Source organism: Conger conger, chromosome 6 (assembly GCF_963514075.1).
Source record: "Conger conger chromosome 6, fConCon1.1, whole genome shotgun sequence".
Taxonomy (NCBI): domain Eukaryota; kingdom Metazoa; phylum Chordata; class Actinopteri; order Anguilliformes; family Congridae; genus Conger; species Conger conger.
Genome location: NC_083765.1, coordinates 51,216,354 through 51,238,824, shown reverse-complemented (window position 1 = coordinate 51,238,824; position 22,471 = coordinate 51,216,354). Strand labels below are relative to the sequence as shown.

The window sequence follows — 22,471 nt, the reverse complement described above, 5'->3', positions numbered from 1 at the left end:
AGACGAGCAATATAAATACCTAACCGTGGTCCATCGGGATTGGCATCGAGCAGGTTCTCCAATTCCATAAAAACACTAGGCTACTCTCCGAGCAGGGGAAGGAAGTCAAACGGATCAATTGGCAATTAGCAGGGCGGTTAAGTGCCTTGCTGGAAGGGATGCTGCAGACGCGGCGATCGTGCCGGCCCAGATTCAAACGCCGGAGATCAAGGCCGAGTTGGAGGAAAATGTGCACCGCAGAGCTTAGAGAAAAGCACGATTCTGAACCCGAACCGTGACCTGGCTCAGCAATTCACGCCTTTCATGAATTTGTGCCAACGACGGAGGGCATGTACGCGCCTTGTTCCAAAATAATAGCAGCCATATTAAAGGGACGAGATGGCGGTATGGGTCACTACCTGGCGCGTTGTTGCGGCGCGCCTTTTCAGTCGCTTGAACCGTTGGCACCAGCACCATAAACACGTAATAAAGGAGTTCTGTAACGTGGCTCAATCTTGGCAGGGATTCCAGCAATTGCCGTTCTGCTTTTATGATTTTTGTGTATTTATCGTTAATATGAATTATTCCCATGGTAGGCTGGCTAAACAATCCTCTGAAAATTATGGATTAGCAATGTAGCCTAACCGTTTTCCATTCATACATGCATTACATCACAAAATTCAGTAGCCTACCTACTGCCCAAGTCTTCTCATTTTGACTGCACAAAAGAATGAACAATCACACACAGAATCACAAAACAAATCAATATCGGGAATTTATTGATGCGAGGATGCTTTTACATTTTCCTGCTTATTAAACACATTTGACTGACCGACAACCTTCCGGTTTATGCAGAATGGGACGTCCACAGAGCTCAGGCTTCCAAACATCGCCTACTGTCACTTGAGGGCACTAGGCCCTAGATGTCGCTCCAGGAATGCGAGGCAGTTATTCGCGAACTATGCACGAATTCTCCCCTTAGGTGGCTGAAACTGAATTGCAATCCACTAAGGTTTCCCTGTCCAATAAAAAAATGTACTAATCCTACCAATGATTCCGCAGTCTGTAACTGGCTTATCTACCTGATAAATCGCAGGCTACATCCCTTGAACCACTGGATTATTTTTTTTAACACAAAAGTATCCTGACCGTGATCATTTAGAGCAGGGGTGACCAATCTTATTGGAAAAGGGCCGGTTTGGGTGCACGGTGATGAGTGTCTGCGTGTGGGGCCAACACAAAACCCTGCACCCACACCGGCCCTTTTCGGGAGAGTCCCTCCGTTCACATCCTTCAGACACCTTTAAAAACCCAAACCCCACAGAGTCAACACGCACACACCTTTGTTTATTGTGGCTGAACTGATTTAGTTTTTTTAATTCAGTTTCTTGGTTGTTACAAAAAAGAGAAAGAAAAAAAAAAAAAACAAAAGGACACAAAATACAGACGAACGAACGAACGAACAAACGAACGCACAAACCGACGTATCAAAAAATCTTAGCGGTGTGTCCTGGGTCGGGGGGAAAAAAAGTTGCCTCCCGCATCCCTGCGCCCACTAACCTGCAATCAAAAATGAAATCACAAAACAATACTAATAAAACAAAGGCTCTCCACAGAGGACACCTGCATGTACACAGAGAGAGAGAGAGAGAGAGAGAGAGAGAGAGAGAGAGAGAGAGAGAATCAGTGTGGGGGCTGGTTGTTCATGTTCTGACAGCACAAGGCCTTCGAGTTCTTTACAGGAGCTACGATCGAGAGCTGGGAGCTTGGGGCAGGGTGCTGGGCTGGGATGGGGGGGCGAGCGGCACCCCATCTCCCTCCTCCTCCTCCTCTCAGCCTCCCTCTCTCCGTCTGTCCGTCAGCTATCCTGCGGTCCTCAGCAGCGTTGAGTAGAAAAGAGCCTCTTCCCGCTCCGTCTCCTGGCTCGGGGGAGGGTTGACGGAGGACAGGAAAAGGTCCTAAAGCGGGGAGAAAGAGGGAGATACAACCGTGTGGGTATGAAAGAGCGAGAGCACTGGAAAAAAGAGGGGATGAGAAGGAAGAGATGCAGAGGTGTAGCTATACAGTACACTCACTATGCTTTATGAGGCAGACCTGTACACCAGCTTGTTAATGCAAATATCGAATCGGCCAATCACGAGGCACCAACTCAATTCTTAAAATGGTCAAGATGTTGAGTTATTGTTCTTGTTCAGACCAAACATCAGAATGGGGAAGAAATGTGATTGAGTGACTTTGACTGTTGCTGTCAAACAGGGTGGTTTGAGTATCTCAGAAACTGCTGATCTCCAGGGATTTTCACGCAAAAGTCTCTGTAGAGTTTACAGAACATTTGTGTGAAAAACAATAAGCATCCTGTGCTTCTGTGTGACAGGGGTGTGAGTGCATGCAGGGAGATTTAAGACCACAGCAACGGACACAAATCAACAAACTACAGGCACAGTGACACGAAGGAGATCAAGTTCCAGAGAAGACGGTGATGGGTAAGTGAGTGGTGTGTGTGTGAGTGAGAGAGAGTGTGTGAGTGTGTGTGTGTGTGTGTGTGTGCGTGCGTGCGTGCGTGCGTGCGTGCGTGCGTGCGTGCGTGCGTGCGTGCGTGTGCGCATGTGTGTGCGTGTGGCGGGCGTGTATCGCAGAGAAGGATGGAGGCCGTTAGAGAAAGCACAGGATGAAAAGGACAGTTGCTGTACTCACTAATTACAGTGACAGTCAATCTGTGAGCAGCTATTTCTGTCAGGCAATGGTGTGAACACTGAGTTTTAAATGGGGCTCACCCCAACAACGGGACGCACCCTAACGATGGCGCTCCCTAACGACGGGACTCACCCTAGCGATGGCGCTCCCTAACGACGGGACTCACCCTAACGATGGCGCTCCCTAACGACGGGACTCACCCTAGCGATGGCGCTCCCTAACGACGGGACTCACCCTAGCGATGGCGCTCCCTAACGACGGGACTCACCCTAACGATGGTGCTCCCTAACGACGGGACTCACCCTAGCGATGGCGCTCCCTAACGACGGGACTCACCCTAACGATGGCGCTCCCTGTACTCTCTGTGCCTCTCCCGCTCGCGGATGCGCTCTCTCTCCCCGCTGGGCGAGCGTTCCCGGTGTCTCCGTGACACGCTCCCCACTTCCCAGGCCTGGCTGTGGGAGCCCTCGCGCTCCCGCTCCCGCTCCCTGTCCCGCTCTCGCTCCCGGTCACGATCCCGGTCCCGGTCCCGGTCCCTGTCTCTGTCCCGGGACCGATGCCTTTTCCTGCGGAGAGATGCCCGGATCGGGTCTGTGTTACAGAGCGGACTGGACAGAGGCCATTAAGATGTCTAATATGTGCACTCACACGGACACACAGACACACAGACAGACACACACACACACACACACACACACACACACGCGACGCTCTCGCAGACCTGGACCCATAGGACTTGCTCTCGATGGAGAACAGGCAGTCTTTTAGAGACGTGACCAGGGCTCGACAGCGTTCGTCCGTGGAGACGCGTGACTGCTTGATGACGGCGATGGCTGTTAGCAAGGTCTCGATGGCCAGAGGGTAGTCTCCTGGGAGAGGAGGAAACGCGTCAGTGAGCAAGGCACCAACAATGTCCAAACATGAGGCCATGCACAAAACGGCCACTAGAGGGCTCTGGTGCCAACAGAGCCCTCAATCAAGAGAGCAAAATTAAAATGGCCTGCCTCACCGACAGACCTGGGTCAAATACTACACCAGTAATTGTTTTTGATTCAAGCACATTTCTTTTATGCCTTATTGAGCTTGTCTAGTGTGTTGGAACTAGGCAATACTCTCAAAAAGAGCAAACCTCACCTTCCGGTCCTCTTGGTCAGCTCAATCGCACCAGGTAAGATCAATGGAGCACAAAAAAGTATAATACAAAACAATTCCGTATTTGAGCGAGGTCTGCTCACTCATGGTTCGATTTGAACACGTTCATTCGGTTTGTTTTCAGCAATATACTAAATAATAACACTGGCCTAATTGCACCTGGATTAAGCCAAAACCAGCAGACAATGTAAGCATTTTAGCTCGGCAATTTCTCGAATATCTGTAGAGTAACTACAGCAAAAGCATCTAAGTTTGATTGAAAAGTTGGAAATTATGCAATTTACTATGAATGGTTCATTTCGTCCATTTATACAAAGTGCTAAAATTTTCACAAAGAAAATGTCACTACTTTTCCTGGAGTGACACAAAGACCTGGGCAGTCTCTGAATTCAAGGTCAAAACCTCGCTGTCTCGAGAAAGACCTCTCCCTTATTCCGTCTCCAGTCAGAAGGAAGTCCTCCATACCCTGTGCGTGTTACACGGCTCCAAGCGGTGCAGATCGGGAGAGCTCAACGCCTCAGTGGAAGGCCTTGATGCAATCAGCATAATCAGGAGCTGTCAATCACCCGGGATGGGCGCTTTTCAAGGCGAGCGAAACAGTTTTGACATCGAGCACCGTGGGTTCGGCACGCGAATGCGTGCGGTTTGTTTTAAATTAGACAAAAAACCGAACCAGGCTGCGAAACATGCGCACCTTTCTTTTCTCAGCTGCGCAGCATTGTCTACTCGGCCTTCAAATCCTATGATTGTTGCATTTTGTACCGTTAGCATGGAATTTAGTAACCAATTACACCAAAAAAATGCCTCCTGATTTCCTCTATTATTGCATATCTAATGAGTAAACACAAAACACATTTTTAAAATGATTATTATTAGCACTACTTTTGCACATGGGCGATATGGGCGTTTGAGATTTTTTTCATGAAGTAAATGAAATAATACATTAAAAAATGTGTTCTGGCTTCCCTTTATATAACATTGGATTTTGTGTAATGGTGCCATTTCTTGTGCAGCATTGTCTCGTCATTGCTCACCTGTGGACCATGGCTAGCATTTCATGGCTAAGATCTCAAAAGTTGTGTAGTGTACACCTGGCATAACTCAGTTCCAGAGTGAGAAGTCTCCTAGCTCAGTCTCTAGTCGCAGAGAGAAGTCTCCTATCTCACTGAGAAGTCTCCTAGCTCAGTCTCTAGTCTCAGAGAGAAGTCTCCTATCTCACTGAGAATTCTCCTAGCTCAGTCTCTAGTCTCAGAGAGAAGTCTCCTAGCTCAGTGAGAAGTCTCCTAGCTCAGTGAGAAGTCTCCTAGCTCAGTGAGAAGTCTCCTAGCTCAGTGAGAAGTCTCCTAGCTCAGTGAGAAGTCTCCGAGCTCAGTCCCCAGTCTGGGAGTGTGGTCTAACCTGTAGTGGCCCCGGTCACGGCCTTGGTGATGGCGCTGCTTGCGATGGTCCTGTTCCTGTTCATCAGCTCCTCATACTCCCCCTCCGGCATGGGGGGCGTGGGGGGGTCCCCATCCCTGCTGAGGACAGACACCCCTTGCGTTTAACCACACACCCCTCGCGTTTACCCACACACCCTCACAAGGGTGAAGACCCAGAGCACTCCCCTTCCACTGGAGCAAATTACTCTTTACATCAGTGGTCCTCAATCCTGGCCCTGGAGAGCCGCAGGGTGTGCTGGTTTTTGTTGTTACTCACCACTTAATTGATTAAAGCAGATAATTACACGGGTAGTTCATCACACCTGGTTTGACCAACACACCCAGGACCAGGAGTGAGGATAACTGCTTTTCTTTAAAGGTACAATAGGTAGGATTTTTGTGTTAAAATGTTGTTACAAGACCATTGTAAATCCCTTCCTCACATTCAAAAAGGCTCACTGACATGTTGACTCACCCTCTGCCTGTGTTTATAGTTCTTAAATTCTGGTTTCAAAATATACAGTTGACAGCCCGACACTCTGTACCAAAACATTGTATAATTGTACAATAATTCAAGCTCGTTGGTTGACGTCAACTTCAGTGCATTTACAGAGAAGGGGGAGGGATAAACAGTGTTGTGGTTTGAAGGTTTGTTGCTGCTATTCCTCTCTTGACCTGTTAGCAGTTCGAAATGACCTATTGTACCTTTAAGCCATCAGAACCAAAGACTCCAGAAAGGACATAAAACACGCACTGACAGTGTTCACTGTGAGAGGCAGTCGATACTGTTCTCAGACCGCAGCACAAAGTGTACTGCAATTTCTGCCCACAAAGCTTATGGGCTCATCATCACTGCGATGATTAACCTGAGTGTTCTCTACTCTTTTACCATCCATAATAGAATTACTTGTTAAGTGCACCATTTGCATCCAATTTACAGTAATTGTGATGGAGAACCGTTCTCAGAACCTAATCACATGGGCCGGACAGCGGTCCGCGTTAGCCGCCAGTGGCTGGTGGCTTTTTGAGCATTGGCGCCGAGGGTAGCAAGATTTTAGCCCCCCCAACAGCACCCTGGGGGCCGGTCGCGTCTAAAAGGTAATCTCATGATGTAATCTCACGCCTGCGCGCTTTCTAATCCATCAGGGGAAAAATATTTCTTAAAAGAGAGCAGCCTCATGAACCAAAGAGGTAGTACTAGATTTGGTGGTTTGGTGTTGTGGTTAGTGTGATTGTCTCATGACGGGGTGACGTAGCGGGAGGCATGGGGGGGGGCTGGGTGACAGTGGGGGGCGCGGCTGGGCGACGTAGTGGGGTGACGTAGCGGGAGGGGGGGCTGGGTGACGTAGAGGGGGGCGCGGCAGGGTGACGTAGCGGGGGGGGGGGGGGGGGGGGGGGACTCACCTGTTCCGGCTGTAGGCGGCGCTGCTGTAGCTGTCCTGGGCCGGGGGGAAGAAGGCGGGGTTGAGGTGAAGGGTGGGGGCCGGCTGGCTGGGGATGTGGGGGGGTGGAGGCGGGTACATGTGGGGCAGGGGTGGCGGAGGCGGGATGGGGGGCGGGGGGTGGCTGAAGGGCGGGGGCAGGTCTCCACCGAAGGGGGGGGGGCGGGCGAAGAAGGGCGGAGGCAGGGAGGAGGGCTTGCTGGAGTGGGGGTGGGGAGGGTGTGGGTGTGGGTGTGGGTGCGGGTGGGGGTTGCTGATGGGGGGCGGGTGCTCCGGTGAAGATCCGGGCGGCCGCCCGTCTGTGTAGTCCGACTCACGGGAGTTAGAGCGCTGTGGGACCCCTGGGGGGAGAGGGGGAGAGAGAGGGGGAGAGAGAGAGAGAGAGAAGGAGGGAGAGAGAGGGAGAGAGAGAGAGAGACTTGGTCAGTTCTGTCAGTCACTGTATCAGTAATCACTGGTATCACAGTCTGGGTACCACATTGATTTTGCACACCTGTCAGTGGATGAGTACATCACCATTGACGCTTACGTGCTTGTCTGTCGGTTTATAACCGAATCAGTCTGTCGGTGCCGGTGTCAACAAATCACTCCTAGAGTTGTTTTTTTTTTTGTGTGTTAGCATCTTAAAGTAACAGCATAACTGCTGCGTTCAACAACAAATTCAAATGGATGCGTGGCCTACTTATTAATTCTTGAATAAAATACATTTCAGCTGAGTGTTCTCACAAATATACAGCACTTGTCTATCTGTACTTGTGAAGCTCAAACAAACAAGCCAAAACTCCTTGTAACAACATAGCAAAAGGCAGTCAATACGTGCACTGTAAGGCCTTTGCACACAAATTAATTTATACCACAATTCCTTCCTTTAATATTGCTGGATTATTAACTATTACTTAATGAATTCACTCATCAGCTCTGCAAGGAATATTTTTTTTTAATGAACAAAATAAGATTGAAATATTAAAATGACTAGGGCAGGAGTCTGAAACTCCAGTCAAAATGTTTTTAATGTTTAATTTACTTTTAACAAACATTCAAGTTAAATTATGCTAATAAGGTTGGAAGACTCTTAAGCCAAACAAATCAATGAACACTTTCCGAAAGACCAACAACCAGCAAAACAGCGACGGCATGGGCTTACAGACATTTAAATAAGCGCAGGATAAACGGCCACTTCGTCCTGGTCTGCTGATCAGGTCACGGTAATCTAATAGTGTTTATTACAATTTAATGGTTATGATTCGTTTAAAAAAATTGAAAGGAACAACCAACTGTCACTTCGAGGCAATATATCCACAATTTGAATCCAGTTTCCAGATGACCGTCCAGGAAAACCACCCACATCTGGTCATTAGACCGGATTCCCATCTAATTACAGTTAATTGCTTAATTTACTTTTTACAATGGACTACTGCTTCTGACAGGCACTTCAGCCGAGAGTACATGCCATCTCATCTCACGAGATGGAACTTAAGTTTAAGACCCCTACTGCATTGCAATTAATGGTTGCTACACTTGTTACTGAGCCAAATGTTTACAAGTTTGTTTGTTTTATTATTATTATTATTATTCGTTTAATTATTAAATACAATACAGTACAAAACATTTTATAAATTACCCAGTGATGAATACATTTGAATGCGATTATCATGAAGCCTGCAGAAAACAATTTTACTAAGGGGGAATCCGTCGTGACTGAAGTTACAAATTGGGAGTTTTGTGACAAATATTATTGTCAAGGTTTTTGGCTAACTATACTAGGCCCTTGTTTGGCCATGAGCAGCATTTGATGGCAAAAAACAGTAAAAGACATAAGAAAAAAATTCTCAATATAAGTACTAAAATACTAACGGAGACTGACTTATCTTTTTGTTTTTTTGCAATGTAGTGTTAACGCTTTCAGTCCCAAGCCCAATACGAAGGGGCTCCACCCAAATCCCCAGATGAGAAAGTTGAGGAAGTTGAGTAGGTTTTTAACTCAATAGTACAGCCGTGGGTTGAATAGGTGTGAGGTGCCGCGGGTTGAAAAGGTGTGAGGTGCCGCGGGTTGAAAAGGTGTGAGGTGCCGCGGGTTGAAAAGGTGTGAGGTGCCGCGGGTTGAAAAGGTGTGAGGTGCCGCGGGTTGAAAAGGTGTGAGGTGCCGCGGGTTGAAAAGGTGTGAGGTGCCGCGGGTTGAAAAGGTGTGAGGTGCCGCGGGTTGAAAAGGTGTGAGGTGCCGCGGGTTGAAAAGGTGTGAGGTGCCGCGGGTTGAAAAGGTGTGAGGTGCCGCGGGTTGAAAAGGTGTGAGGTGCCGCGGGTTGAAAAGGTGTGAGGTGCCGCGGGTTGAAAAGGTGTGAGGTGCCGCGGGTTGAAAAGGTGTGAGGTGCCGCGGGTTGAAAAGGTGTGAGGTGCCGCGGGTTGAAAAGGTGTGAGGTGCCGCGGGTTGAAAAGGTGTGAGGTGCCGCGGGTTGAATAGGTGTGAGGTGCTGCGGGTTGAAAAGGTGTGAGGTGCTGCGGGTTGAAAAGGTGTGAGGTGCCGCGGGTTGAAAAGGTGTGAGGTGCTGCGGGTTGAAAAGGTGTGAGGTGCCGCGGGTTGAAAAGGTGTGAGGTGCTGCGGGTTGAAAAGGTGTGAGGTGCCGCGGGTTGAAAAGGTGTGAGGTGCCGCGGGTTGAAAAGGTGTGAGGTGCCGCGGGTTGAAAAGGTGTGAGGTGCCGCGGGTTGAAAAGGTGTGAGGTGCCGCGGGTTGAAAAGGTGTGAGGTGCCGCGGGTTGAAAAGGTGTGAGGTGCCGCGGGTTGAATAGGTGTGAGGTGCTGCGGGTTGAAAAGGTGTGAGGTGCCGCGGGTTGAATAGGTGTGAGGTGCTGCGGGTTGAAAAGGTATGAGGTGCCGCGGGTTGAATAGGTGTGAGGTGCCGCGGGTTGAAAAGGTATGAGGTGCCGTGCCGTGCTGGGGGAGGGTTTCCGGCGGCGGCGGCCGTGTGTGGACGAAGGCGGCGTGCTTACGCTTCTTGGCCTGGGCCTCGAACAGCGAGAAGTTCTGGCGGGTGGCGAAGCGGCAGTCCACCTTCTCCCCGTTGATGTGCGAGTGCGGCAGGGACTCCAGCAGCCTCTGCAGGGAGGACTCCGAGGCCACCACCACCTCCGCGTACCTGCAGAGCGCACACTCGCAGCATGAACAGGGCAGCATGAACAGGGCAGCATGAACAGGGCAGCATGAACAGGGCAGCATGAACAGGGCAGCATGAACAGGGCAGCATGAACAGGGCAGCCTGGCGCGTAGCAGCTAAGGTACACGGCCGTCTGAGATCAGAAGCGGGGAGCCAACCAAAGTCTGCAGAAGAACTGAGGCAAGTTCTCCAACATGCTTGGAACAACCTCCCTGCTGATTGTCTTATAGAACTGCAGGACAGCGTCGGCTATCTCAGAGAAGTGATGCGGTTTTAACGCCGAAGGGTGGTCACAAAAAATACTGATTTGATTGAGTTTTTAACTATTCTGCCAAATTACTAAAATGTCATGGAAAATGTATAGTACGTTTATTTAGGACCTTTCATTGAATTATTTTTAAAAGAATCTTATCTGTGCAGAATGTTATACTTTTGCACAGTACTGTATACACAATACATAAACAAAGCTGTTAGTTAAAGCTGTTCAAGCAAATTCATGCAACAAGATTGGGGGGGAGGAAAAGAAAAAAAAAAAAAAACATTGCCAAGATGGTGAATCAAATGGCATAAAACGTGGCACAGCCGATTCGGTAAGCGGAACCAGCATGAAGTCTGCACACGCCAAACGTACGTTGGGGAAGGCCAGCCCTCCACTCTAACCTCACCCTCTGGATTGGCCGTTGGCTCTGTTTTCCGCAAACTTGATCTCCAGGATGTCCTTGACGCCGATCCGGTTGGCCACGTTGATCAGGTCGGTGTCCGTGGTCCACTGAAGGAGGAGAGGAACACCAGGTTACACACTGCAGGGGCCAAACGCACCCTCTTGCTTCGTTCAGCTCTGGTACCGGATAAGCGAGGTAACAGTGAAGCAAAAGAGGGCTGCACTGGAATCCTAATATCACAGAGTCCCTCACAAACAGTCTCTCACAAACAGTCTCTCATTTTTTAAAATCTCCATTTAGTTTTACATGTCCATTCTCCAGCGTCTCTTTACCAAGAACAGGCTGTTTTAGTCCCGTGTCTTTAAGGCTCATTGATATCAATGATCCTCTGTTCCGATTGGCTGGCTAGCTCTGACTGACTGAATGCCGCGCTGAAGCAAACCAGTGTATCGATGTGATGTCAGAACATCACGGAAGGGATCAGAACTGGGTCAAATAGGTAATTGGTTTTGATTCAAGTACTTTTCTATCCTTAAGGGAGCTTGTCTGGTTCATTGGAACTTTTGAAATACTTGCAGAAAGTGCAAACCCAAACTTCTGGTCCTCTTGGTTAGCTCAATTGCACCAGGCAAGATCAATCGAGCAAAGAAAAGTGTTTGATCTTGCCAAAGTTTGAAACCAAAACAATGGCATAATTGACCCAGGTCTGAAATGTATCACAGCTGATGAAGTACCCTGGCGGACATGGACCCCCCGGAGCCCTGGCCCGGGAGAACCGAACAGAGCAGGGTCAGCTGACCTGTGGGCCTCTTCCGGGAGTGCTGGCGAACGATAACCAAACGAGCCAAAATGGAGTCTCTTTACACACAGATGCTTTGTTTTCAAAGGTCCAAAATGCATTTATATCAGCTGCCCCGACCGTCAAGTCACCTCCCTGACTGAGGAGGGTTATTTATTCTTTTTGGTTCGTTTAATACTTTAAATGCCCTTCCTATGCTTCAGATTCAAGGACTTTAAATCCATTCAAGGTTCCATTGCCACAAATTGAAGAACCCCCCATAAAAATAAAAAAAACTTTACGGCAGCTTATATCACAAGGGCTGCAGCCCGTCAATACAGGGCCGTAAAACAGGCTTGAGTGCCCCTAAAGACCATCATCCTGGGATCAGGCTTTTCAGGCCCATGCCAAGCCACAAATATTGCCTTCTGTATGGAGGAATTGTATACAACGTGGACATACTGCTTTTCTATATTATCAAAATCACTCAAAGAAAAATAACTTTAAAGTACATCAAATTAGTAATTCTCAAGCTCTTTCAAAGCCTTCAAAACAGGGGTGCCCAGTTTTAAACAGAATACCAAAAACAAAACAAAATAAATAAACAAAATTAACAACAGCGGGGGAGTGGGGGAGAGTTTATGTAGTCATTGCAAGATAATATACACTCAGTGAGCATTTTATTAGGCATTTATTAGACTTCTACTACTGTAGCCTATCCACTTAGAGATATGCATTGCGTGTTCAGAGATGCTCTTCTGCATACCACTGTTGCAATGTGTGGTTATTTGCGTTACTGCTACAGTAGCAGAAGATCAATAAGTAAAAAAAATTAGTCTAATAAATAGCTAAAAATGTGCTCACTGTGTGTATAGCGAAGTACATGTTTTTTCCATTTAGTCCGTAGAGTGTAGCACGGGAACAGCCAGCAAGAACTGCAACTGCAATCATATTGACACATTCTAACTCAAGTTCTGAAATGGGAGGCTTTTGTTATTAGACCTTTTCTGATTTCATATTTTATTTCCTGTTTGTAATCAAACAATTAATACGAGACCAAAACACAGATTTGTGAGCTTTTATTTAAGGGTATTTTTTATCCATTTTAGTTTCACCATATAGTAATTACAGAACTTTTTATATGTAGTCCCCCATTTCAAGGTTTGAGACAGATGAACAATGTCAAATGAGTCATTGTTTGTATTTGTTTTAGAATGTTTGAGACATTCTTGCATATCTGACAGCAGCATGATGGGTTGAAGCTCATTTCATACCTTCAACCTTTGATGACTTAAATCCATTGAGCCAAGAAATGTGTTCTACACTGTATCAGAATTGTCCCACCCCCAAGGTCCCACAGAGATCCGTTCAAATGCAAAGAGTTTTAGTGTTGCTTGTAGGACAACTTGAAAATAAGATATCCAGACATGCAAATGACATGCAACCAAATACAAGAAATGACTCTTTGATGTTATGTTCATTTGTCTAGAAAATTGAAATGAGAGACTACATATAAAAAGTGCTGTAATTACTACATGATGAAACCAAAATGTATAATAAAAAATACCCTTTAATAAAAGCTCAAAGTCTGTGCTGTATGAATTGTTTGATTACAAACAGAGGTGACTCCAAACTTTTGAAGGGTAGAGTACGCTGCCCTGGACCTATGAAAGTTACTGTAAAACTAAAACCATGAAAAGCAAAAGAAGAAACTAAGAAGAGAAATTAAAACTATAATATGTCTCTAAATCAGTGGTCTCCAACCCTGGTCCTGAAGAGATATTGGGTCTGCTGGTTTTTGTTTTCACCTTAAAATTAGCACCCTGTTGAGACCCAGGAACCAGATGAGCTGGGTTAACTGTGTAATCAATAGCTCTAATTGATTAATTAAGTGCAGAGTAACAACGAAAACCAGTCTCATATGCATTTCACTTGTGTTGTGCAAAATGTAGACATTTCAGTTACCAGGGCTTATGAAGTAGATTAGGTAGGAAAAGAGATACTTATACACTGTATGAAATGGCAGCACCATTAAAACTTGTCTGGGAGCATTTCATATAATGCGTGGGTATCACTTTTCCGACGTCAGACCATCCAGACATCACTCGAAACGGACTCCTGGGCAAACTCACCCAGGAGAAGTTGCCCACGTAGACGGCCAGCCTCTTACTCCGCCCGCCGCTGTAAGTGTACAGGATGGCCGGCTTGTTTTCGGGTTTGGTCGGCTGAGCCTTGTTGGAAGACGAGGCCTCCTCTCTCAGCAACCTCTCCTGACTGACGGACCCCGTCAGGACGTCGTCGTAGAGGTCGCTCGCCTCGGCCCTCCCCACGAAATCGCCATCCTGAGGAGGATATATTGAACGTAACGTCTCTGACAACCATCGCTGCATTTAAGTACCGCATTTAAAAGATGCCGTGTTTACATACACTACACCAAATGTTGAGAACACAATGAAAGCTAAACAAAAAGACCTAAGAGTAGAAGAGGTGGAATGATAGACAATAAGCTAAGAATTTGAGAGCCAGGAGTTTAAAAGGAACATACAGATACAAAGTTTTTAATGCCTCCTTTCTACCTACCTATATATGCAGTGAGCACCATAATGAATTGGACAGTGGCACATTTCTTGTTATTTTGGTTCTGTCAACAGTTTGGTTCATTACTAGCAAGAAAAACTGATGAACTCAATTATGTCAAAAGACCTGGTAGACCGAGGAAGACCACTGCAGTGGATGATCGAAGAATACTATGGTGAAGAAAACCCCCTGCCAACGGCCCAACATATTAAAAAACACTCTCCTGAATGCAGGTGAAGATGTGTCCAAGTAAAGCATACTTAGAAGACTACACCAGGAGGACTACAGAGGGTACACTACAAGTTGCAAATCACGTGTTTGTTAAAAAGCACAAGTATTCTGGAACAAAGTCTTGTGGACAGATGAGGCAAAGATTAACAGGTACCAGAGTTGTGGGGAAAGGAAAGTGTGGCGGGGAAAGGAAAGTGTGGAGAGAAAAAAGGGAAATGCCCATGACCAAAAGATAACGGTTATTGTGACAATTGACTGGTTAACTTGACAGGCTAATACGAAACCACAATGCTATCCCGTTCGTAGCTAACTTGCTAGGCTAATTTAGCTAGAACTAAGTTACCTCAATGTGGTCATCTCTTCAATATTATAGTCTGCTCATATCCGTATTTCAGTGGTTGTACATTCACGCATGTTTTTTTATTTACAGTCAAGACACCAGCCTGCTGGCATCCTAGACAACGGTTTCTCCACCACTTGCGCCAATTCCAAACTAGCACAGTTAGTGCTAACGTTAGCTAGCTAATCGACCGACAATAATAAATGGCCATGTCCTAGCTAACGCCAGACATCAGCCAACTAGCTAGCCAATTAGCTAATATAACGTCCTTGCAAGCTACCTATATCCTTAGCATTCATTAACATTATTGAATTTAACGTTATCAATTTCACGCTTGCTTCCTCCTCGTAACCGGCTGGTCAGGATATTTCCCCCACATGTTCCGGGCTCCCACATGCCGCCCCCTCATTCTCACTCACCTCGCCACTGTTTTGATTGAAATCATCTTCACCGTAGATGTCTATAAGCTCCGCTGCATCCGCCGGGCCCGCTGCACCCGCCATCCCCAATCTCGAATGAGCAACGCGGGCCCTGCCCTGTGCAATTTAAACCGGTCGCTCTACGAAATACTGAATTCAAGTTGAATATGCTCGTATTTATCAGTGTCCTTTAGCGCGCTGAGTGTGTATTTAAATCCCTCCGTTGTGCAGCTTTCCTGCAAACATTAGGAAGCTAGCCAGCTAGCTTGCTACTTTGTTAGCCAACATGTCCAATCCCTCCCCTTCCCGGTCCTTTCCCTCTCACCAACGATAACCGTGCTTAGGTAGCTTGGTTGTGCTGTGACAGTTTATCACTATATTCCAAAACCTCCTATAATCTAAGCACTTTTTTCCTGTCCCTTTAAAACAAATACATTATCTTGGATTTTAGTCCATTTCAAACAGTCCTCCTACTTTCCATCGCCTCTCGATAAACCTCACGCCGGAACCAAATACTCCTGCCTTCACAGTGTTGCGCGCGTGAGCGTGGTGCGAAACACTCATCGTATGGTTCCGGGGGTAGCAACTTTGTGTAACACCAATTGATATTGAAGACTTGTCCAGCATCAGATGTATTGAAACTTAAATATCTTCTCCTGGAAATAATATTTTCCTTTCACATACAAATTTTTGTTTTATGCGGTTTGATGTTAATATACATGATGTGTCTTATTCCATACAAACTATAAGATCATACTGGTAATGAACAAAGTTGCATGACCTCACCAATATGGCGACAAAACATGTCCTCTGATCTCTTCGTGACCTTTGAACCCAAGTAGATCGTAGTACGGAATGCTCAACGAAAACGCATTGAGACTGAAGCGAGGAAAAAGAAAGAAAGAATGTCGTCTGCCATTGCTGTGAACAAAGTGAGTGATTTAACAGAGCTGATGGATCTTTTGTGTACATACATCTAGAAAAATATACGTCGGGTGGGATTTTCTTAAACGTGACTATCGAGCATTTTAACCGTGCACGAATTACCATGGAGGTCATGTAAATGACAGGAGCTGCCAGGTCTTCTTACTTAGCATTGTAGCTAACTTACGTAACTTAAATCAGTATAGTATGACAGATCTGTAGTGGGATGAAGTAGACAAACAAACAAACAAACAAACAAAAATATTCGTGAATTATCTGTCAGGGTAGTACGATTGGCTAGTTTTGTGCTTCAGTCCCGGTGTTGCGCAGGTGAGGGCAGTGTGACTCAAGTCTTACGAAATGCACACCAGCCCCCTTCATTTGTGTTGTGGTGTTTTGTAACAGACTTTAATCACTGATGCTTCTCTGATATAAATACAGCTTAAGATAGATAGTCTGGCTGTCTTTTTAAGGTATTTATTGGATAGTTTAGCGGGACCGCAATGGGAAATTTCAGATTTTCATGTGTTCCATACCTTTTATAATTTATGATTATGTTCATAATTAATTCACTATGTCTTTTTCAAATTCATTTTATTTTTTGGGTAAGAACATCTTGCCTAATAATAATAATAATTATTATTATATTTTTGTTGTGGTATTAATTCTCATTAATTATAATGTTGTTCTTTTGCTAGCTTGTGAGTGGCCTTTGCCGGGTGTCATGGCGACGGGTTGCGGTGGGTGCCGTTTCAACCCGCGGTTACCGTGGCGAGGCGCCCGGGGACTCTGGCAGTGATCTCATAGAGATTCCCCTGCCGCCGTGGCAGGACAAGCCGGGCGAGGCGCTCGACATCAAGCGGCGGAGGCTCCTGTACGAGAGCCGCAAGAGGGGCATGCTGGAGAACTGCATCCTGCTCAGGTCAGCCTGCCAGGGAGACGGCAAACACCTGGCATTTATATATAGCGCCTTTATCCAAAGCGCTGTGCAATTGATGCCTCTCAGTCACCCATGCATACACACACTCCCACACCCCCACACCAAAGGCGATTGGCTGCCGTGCAAGGCACCAACCAGCTCATCTTGCTCAGGGACTTCTTTGACACACCCAGGGCGGAATTGAACCGGCAACCCTCCGACTGCCAGGCGCCTGCTCTTACCCCGTCACCCCTTATTTGTTAACAAGTGTTCTCAGGGATTCACATGCATTTTCATTGCGCATTCACCCAATTAGCATATTGAATGGGAAGTGGCTGAAAATTATTTTTTGTATTTGTATTTTTTGTCATGACAAGCTCAGTTGGTGCAAATCAGACCATTCTGGGAGCTAGGTGGAGATAATCAGTGCATATAATCCGGCTCTGTTTTGGTTCACTAATTATGGAAGCAACTTTCAAGCAGCATGTTGGTGCAGGACCCATATAATGTAACCTTGCTGTGAAATGTGGTTCTGCTTACTGACAAAACTTTGGATTGTTACATTAGATTTAAAAATATATTGATAGGTCAGAAAACATACTATCATATAAAAACAAATTTTTATACATGTAAATCTTCTCCAGATGTTTTGTGAATTTTGGGCTATTATGCATACAAGGACTTCCAGCTGATAGTATTGCTTGATGAGGCCTGTCTGTTGGTTGACATTACATTACATTTTATTTAGCACACTTTTATCCAAAGCGACATACAAAACAGTGCATATCAAGGTCATAGAACAAAACAACTGAACACATCAGATAAGGTGGTTTTCGTAAAGAGAATTCATACACGACTGGTTGTAAGGCCATGACCATAAGTCCAGTACACAAGGTAGATAGGCCAAGTCTGTCACTATCTTACCAGGACATCTACAACTTCAGGAACTACAGTGAAGGGACTAATACAAATTCAGAAGTCCTAGATTAAAGTACGAAATACAAGTGGCACAGTTTGCAGTTGCAGTTTGCGGTCTGCAGTCTTCTTTTTAAAGCACACCATCTGTATTAGACAGTCACGGTGTGAGTGAATAAAATACAAGCCTTACGTTTACTCCTTTCTGTTATATAAAACATTCATTTACAATTGGTGTCCTTGAAGGTCCTTGAAAAGCCCTTGAATTTGTCTTGCATCAGAAATGTTGTAGGAATGAAAATTGTCCTTGAAAAGTCCTTTAGAAACGCAACAGGAACCTTGACAGGGGATGTACAGGGAATACCTTTTTCTCTGCAGCCTTTTAAGGTCTTTTGATTAAAATAAGAAAGAGACTCTGATGTTGATAGTTCGACTGTGCATCAAAGCCCTCCTTCATGTGGCTGGTACGACATATTCCTGATAGCAACTGATGGAATCTGACTATTTTCTTCTTACTGGATGTTGTCGATTGACAGCACATTACATCAGCCGCACATCAGAATCACGTTATTGCACATTATATTTCTCCTTCATGTGAGCTTTTATAAAGTTGTTGCACTTCACAGTATTCTGGAGCATAATTCAGAACTACCAGCTTTTGTGCGATTAGTAGGTTGTGTGTTTATGCAGTTGAATTTGCTGTTGGAGATGTAGATTATATCAGTAAGCGCATACTGGTATATGCTTTAACATTGCCCTTACATTACATTACATGTCATCTGGAGCAATGTGGGGTTAAGGGCCTTGCTCAGGGGCCCAACAGCTGTGGGGTTTTTATCGTTGCTGGTCCCAGTCGTGTACCTTAGCCACTATGCTACAGGCTTCAACATTTATGTCACCTCGATTATGTCATCATAACCTTCAGTGAGGCTATGGTTGGCAAGGTTACCGAGCGGTTGCTGCCCTCTCCCCTGGCAGGCGGCATAACGTTAATACCTGCATGTTTTTAAGTGCAAGTCAGTTCAGCTTTACTGGTACAATAAACCATTGTAAATCCCTTCCTATCATTGAACAAGGCTCGTTGACATGTTGACCTTAAATTCGGGCTTCAAAATATACAGTTGACTGGCAAACACTCTCCAAAATGTTGTATAGCTGTCCTATCATTCAAATTCATTGGTTGAAATTGCCGCAGCCAATGTCATGGGGGGCGTGTCATCATCAGTGCGTTCACAGAGAAGGGGGAGGGATAAACAGTGTTGTGGTTTGAGGGTGCTTGTTGCTGGAAATTCTGAAATTAGGAAATTCTGAGGAGTCTGAAATTACTTATTGTACAAACAGAACTCCATGCATTACAACATGTGAAAAAAGTATTTTCAGTTCAGTTCAAAAACAAAATGGGTGTGATGTGTGCTGTACTTCATAGAGCCCCAGAGCCACGTGCAAGACCCCCCCCCATCCCCCATTTTACCAGCTGTGGCCCCTCTTTGCTTTCTACCTGTCTGAATGAAGCAAAGTTCAGGTCGCCCTGCTCTCAAAAAACTGATTGCACGTGTTAGAGCCACGCTGCATTTAATTTGAGTTGTAGGGCCAAACTAGAATGTTTCAGTATGAGTGGCCATAGAGTATCCACCGTTATCACGGCTTTTTCTACATGCAGACTGCTGTTTAAGGTTGGTGGCGGTCAGAGTTTCCATTACTGGTCTTGCAGTTACTGTCACTGCAGAAATAACATTTATGTGGGCCATTGCGATAGTTTTTGCACTTTGAATGCTTCTGACATTGTTCTAACGTCATATTGCAGAAATGTGTGGGAATCTGACCAGTCCGTTCACCGAGTGATTCAGCTTGTGCAACGGCTTAAATTCTGACTGCACGACACACCGCTCTAGTCTTACCTGTTTTGAAAATGCACGCAGCAACACTTGGCTAACCCCCTGCTCCCCCTCCCTTTGTTCAGTCTGTTTGCCAAGCAGTACCTGAACACCATGACGGAGACCCAGCTGTATCAGTACGACAAGCTGATCAACGAGCCCAGCAATGACTGGGACATCTACTACTGGGCCACAGGTGAGAGGGAGAGAGTGGGGGGCGGAGAGAGGGAGGGAGAGGGAGAGGGAGAGAGGGAGGGAGAGGGAGAGGGGGGGGGGAGGGAGAGGGAGAGGGAGAGGGAGGGGGGGGGGGAGGGAGAGGGAGAGGGAGAGAGGGGGGGGAGAGGGAGAGAGGGGGGGGGGAGGGAGAGAGGGGGGGGGAGGGAGAGAGGGGGGGGGAGGGAGAGAGGGAGGGGGGGGGAGAGAGGGAGGGAGAGGGAGGGGGAGAGGGAGAGAGGGAGGGGGGAGAGGGAGAGAGGGAGGGGGGAGAGAGGGGGGGAGGGAGTGGGAGAGAGAGGGGGGGTGAGGAAGGGAGAGAGAGAGAGAGAGAGAGGGGAGGAGAGAGGGAGAGGGAGAGAGAGAGGGGGAGGAGAGAGAGAGGGGGAGGAGAGAGAGACAGAGAGCGAGAGAGGAGAGAGAGATGAGGAGGAGAGGGGGAGGAGAGAGAGACAGAGAGCGAGAGAGGAGAGAGAGATGAGGAGGAGGAGGAGGAGGAGGAGGGGTGGAGAACGATGAGGGAGCCAGGGAAAAGGAAGATATTACAAGCTGTTGCAGACAAGCGCGTCGGTGCAGTGTTTGTGCAGAACTCAGGGCCCTGTGAATTGTCAGCTAAGCAGTTGGTGACAAACGCTAATCTTCCCTATCTTAACCCAAGAGCTCTCTCAATAGGGGATCCACTTGTAACGAGTCCCTCCCGTTGACTAAATGAAACGGGCTCGCCGTCGTCTTATCTTGTTAGACTCTCTGATAGGTTTGGCGTCTAAGACTCAAGCCAGTCGATGCGATTAGCGTTTGTTTACTGGTTCTTGTGTCGCCCGTGGTAAACTTAAGCCCTTTCATTCTGAAAACATGTTCTCTACATCAAATGCAGATCATCAGCCATATTCAGTCACCTATCGTGCGTTATAAGGCTGAACATGTCTAGACACTACATATACTGAATATGACAGATCAGGATTACATGCACATTTCTTAATGTTTAAATGTCATTGTTGCAGCCATGCTGTTGCCACAGTGGTGGAGACTGCAGGCATACTTGCAACAGGGGTGTAAAGTGTGACAATTAGAGTCCAAAATTGTACCTTTTGCTAGACACGTTTTCAGGCAATTATTTGTAGGTTTGATGTATACGAATGTTGCTTGCTCTACACACATTCGTTTTCGGTGTGTAATAAAGCATACCATATCATTTGGAAGTTATCCTTAAGGTTTTCGCTACCTTTTTTTTTATCTGTGCTGCCAAGCTTTTGCCCTTACAATCGCCGGTGCAGCTGGCACTTTTTGTTCATGCTCAGCTTTGTCTTTCTCACCGGGAACCTTGTCGTGTATCTGCACAGGAGCCCAGCCCACACCCCCGGACTACCAGGGCGAGGTGATGGACCTCCTGCAGGAGTTCACCAAGAACCGGGACCAGGAGCAGCGGCTGAGCGCGCCCGACCTGGAGTACCTGGACCCTGGGAAGCAGTGACCGACGCTCCCCTCTCACGCGGGGGCTACACGCGGACAGACCCGCTGGCCAATGTCACGACTCAGCTCCCGCGCCCCTTTATAACATGTACTCTTTAAAATGTGTATGGGGCAGGCTGTAGCCTAGTGCCTAACGTAAATGACTGGGACCCGGGAAGGTTGGTGGTTCAAGCCCCGGTGTAGCCACTGTAAGGTCCTTGCAGCTGTCGGGCCCTGGAGCAAGGCCCTTAACCCCACACCCATCCGGGGGGGATTGTCCCCTGCTGTGTCGAATCAATTGTAGGTCGTTTTGGATAAAAGCATCAGCTAAATAATTGTATAATATAATGCAGTGAATCCCTTAACTTGCCACATGCCCGCTGGTTCCTCTCGGTATCGTCTGTGCAGCAGTGGCGGTGTTAACGAGGTTTGTAAATGTGCCGTACCTCCAGTGGGGAGTGTTTTTTCTTCTGCTCGTCTTGGTCGAACACGAAAGCCCTTGTCGGGAAACGGTGGTCCGCTGGCCTTTGTGTGTTTAACAGCCTGGATGGAGAGGGCCTGTTTTATAGCATGATTGATGCCCTGCCTTTAGGGCTCGAGGTTTTGTGGAGTGCAGGGAATGGACAGGCTCCTGTACCGCTGAGAAATAAAGCTTTCTTTGTTCCCGGACTGCTTCTCTCCAATGTCAGTGATTCCGTGTGAAAGCAGCCAATTTGAGAAAAACCTCCCACGTCCTAGTCTCAAATGTTCTTCTGATTGTCTATATTTGTTGCTTTTTATGAATTATGAAAGGCATTCCAAGGTTTTTTTGTGAATTCTACTTAGGTTCTGAGTTATGCCTCTACAAAACATAAATAATAGCAAAAAATAGCATTTCATTTTAGAGCATTTTCAGCAGCCTGTAAATCCTGTTCTAATAAAGGTATTAGATTTCTGATTTCTGTTGCCTCTAAACCTGAAAAAATAATCTTGAGTGCCCAAAAATGTTAAATATGATGTTTGAGGAACTTACAGGAAAAGGTATATTTGTGTAACAGTCATAAAGCAAAGGTGTCATTCCGTGAAAAATCAACCAGAGGTGTAGGACAGCGCTACTGAACTCTACAGGTATTTGCTCCTGCCGTGCACTACACCACCTGATTTCACTTAATTATTTTACGTGCTTGATTCATACTGTAAGCTAATTAGTGAAATCAGGTGGTGTAGCGCTTGGTTGAAGCAAATGCTGGTGGTGGTGAGGCAGTCTAGACCATACCCATACGATCCTGACAATGCTTTAAATATAGATTTTATGTTTGATTGACATGTGTGTCATTATAGTTATTTACATTACGCTG

The 22,471-nt window shown here is 46.5% G+C and overlaps 2 protein-coding genes across 3 annotated transcripts; one reads left to right on the top strand and one right to left on the bottom strand.

The window, feature by feature from the left end:
* Positions 1-736: 736 nt before the first annotated feature.
* LOC133131056 (cleavage and polyadenylation specificity factor subunit 7-like) lies at positions 737-15,625 on the bottom strand. 2 transcript variants are annotated; one of them, XM_061246155.1, is made up of 9 exons: positions 14,841-15,625; positions 13,406-13,615; positions 10,499-10,602; positions 9,670-9,815; positions 6,648-7,026; positions 5,224-5,339; positions 3,395-3,542; positions 3,010-3,239; positions 737-1,937 (listed from the first exon to the last, which is right to left on the bottom strand). In XM_061246155.1, the coding sequence occupies exons 1-8, from the start codon at positions 14,922-14,924 to the stop codon at positions 3,011-3,013; spliced, it is 1,416 nt and encodes a 471-aa protein (XP_061102139.1). In that variant the 5' UTR covers positions 14,925-15,625; the 3' UTR covers positions 737-1,937; position 3,010. The 2 variants fall into 2 exon arrangements, with proteins under 2 accessions (XP_061102139.1, XP_061102138.1); XM_061246154.1 differs by having other exon boundaries at positions 5,224-5,342; positions 14,841-15,624.
* On the top strand, positions 15,481-21,803 carry sdhaf2 (succinate dehydrogenase complex assembly factor 2). Its single transcript, XM_061246156.1, has 4 exons — positions 15,481-15,772; positions 16,463-16,686; positions 19,559-19,668; positions 21,026-21,803. Exons 1-4 carry the CDS (start codon positions 15,746-15,748, stop codon positions 21,154-21,156), a joined length of 492 nt encoding a protein of 163 aa, XP_061102140.1. The 5' UTR covers positions 15,481-15,745; the 3' UTR covers positions 21,157-21,803.
* The last annotated feature ends 668 nt before the right edge of the window (positions 21,804-22,471 follow it).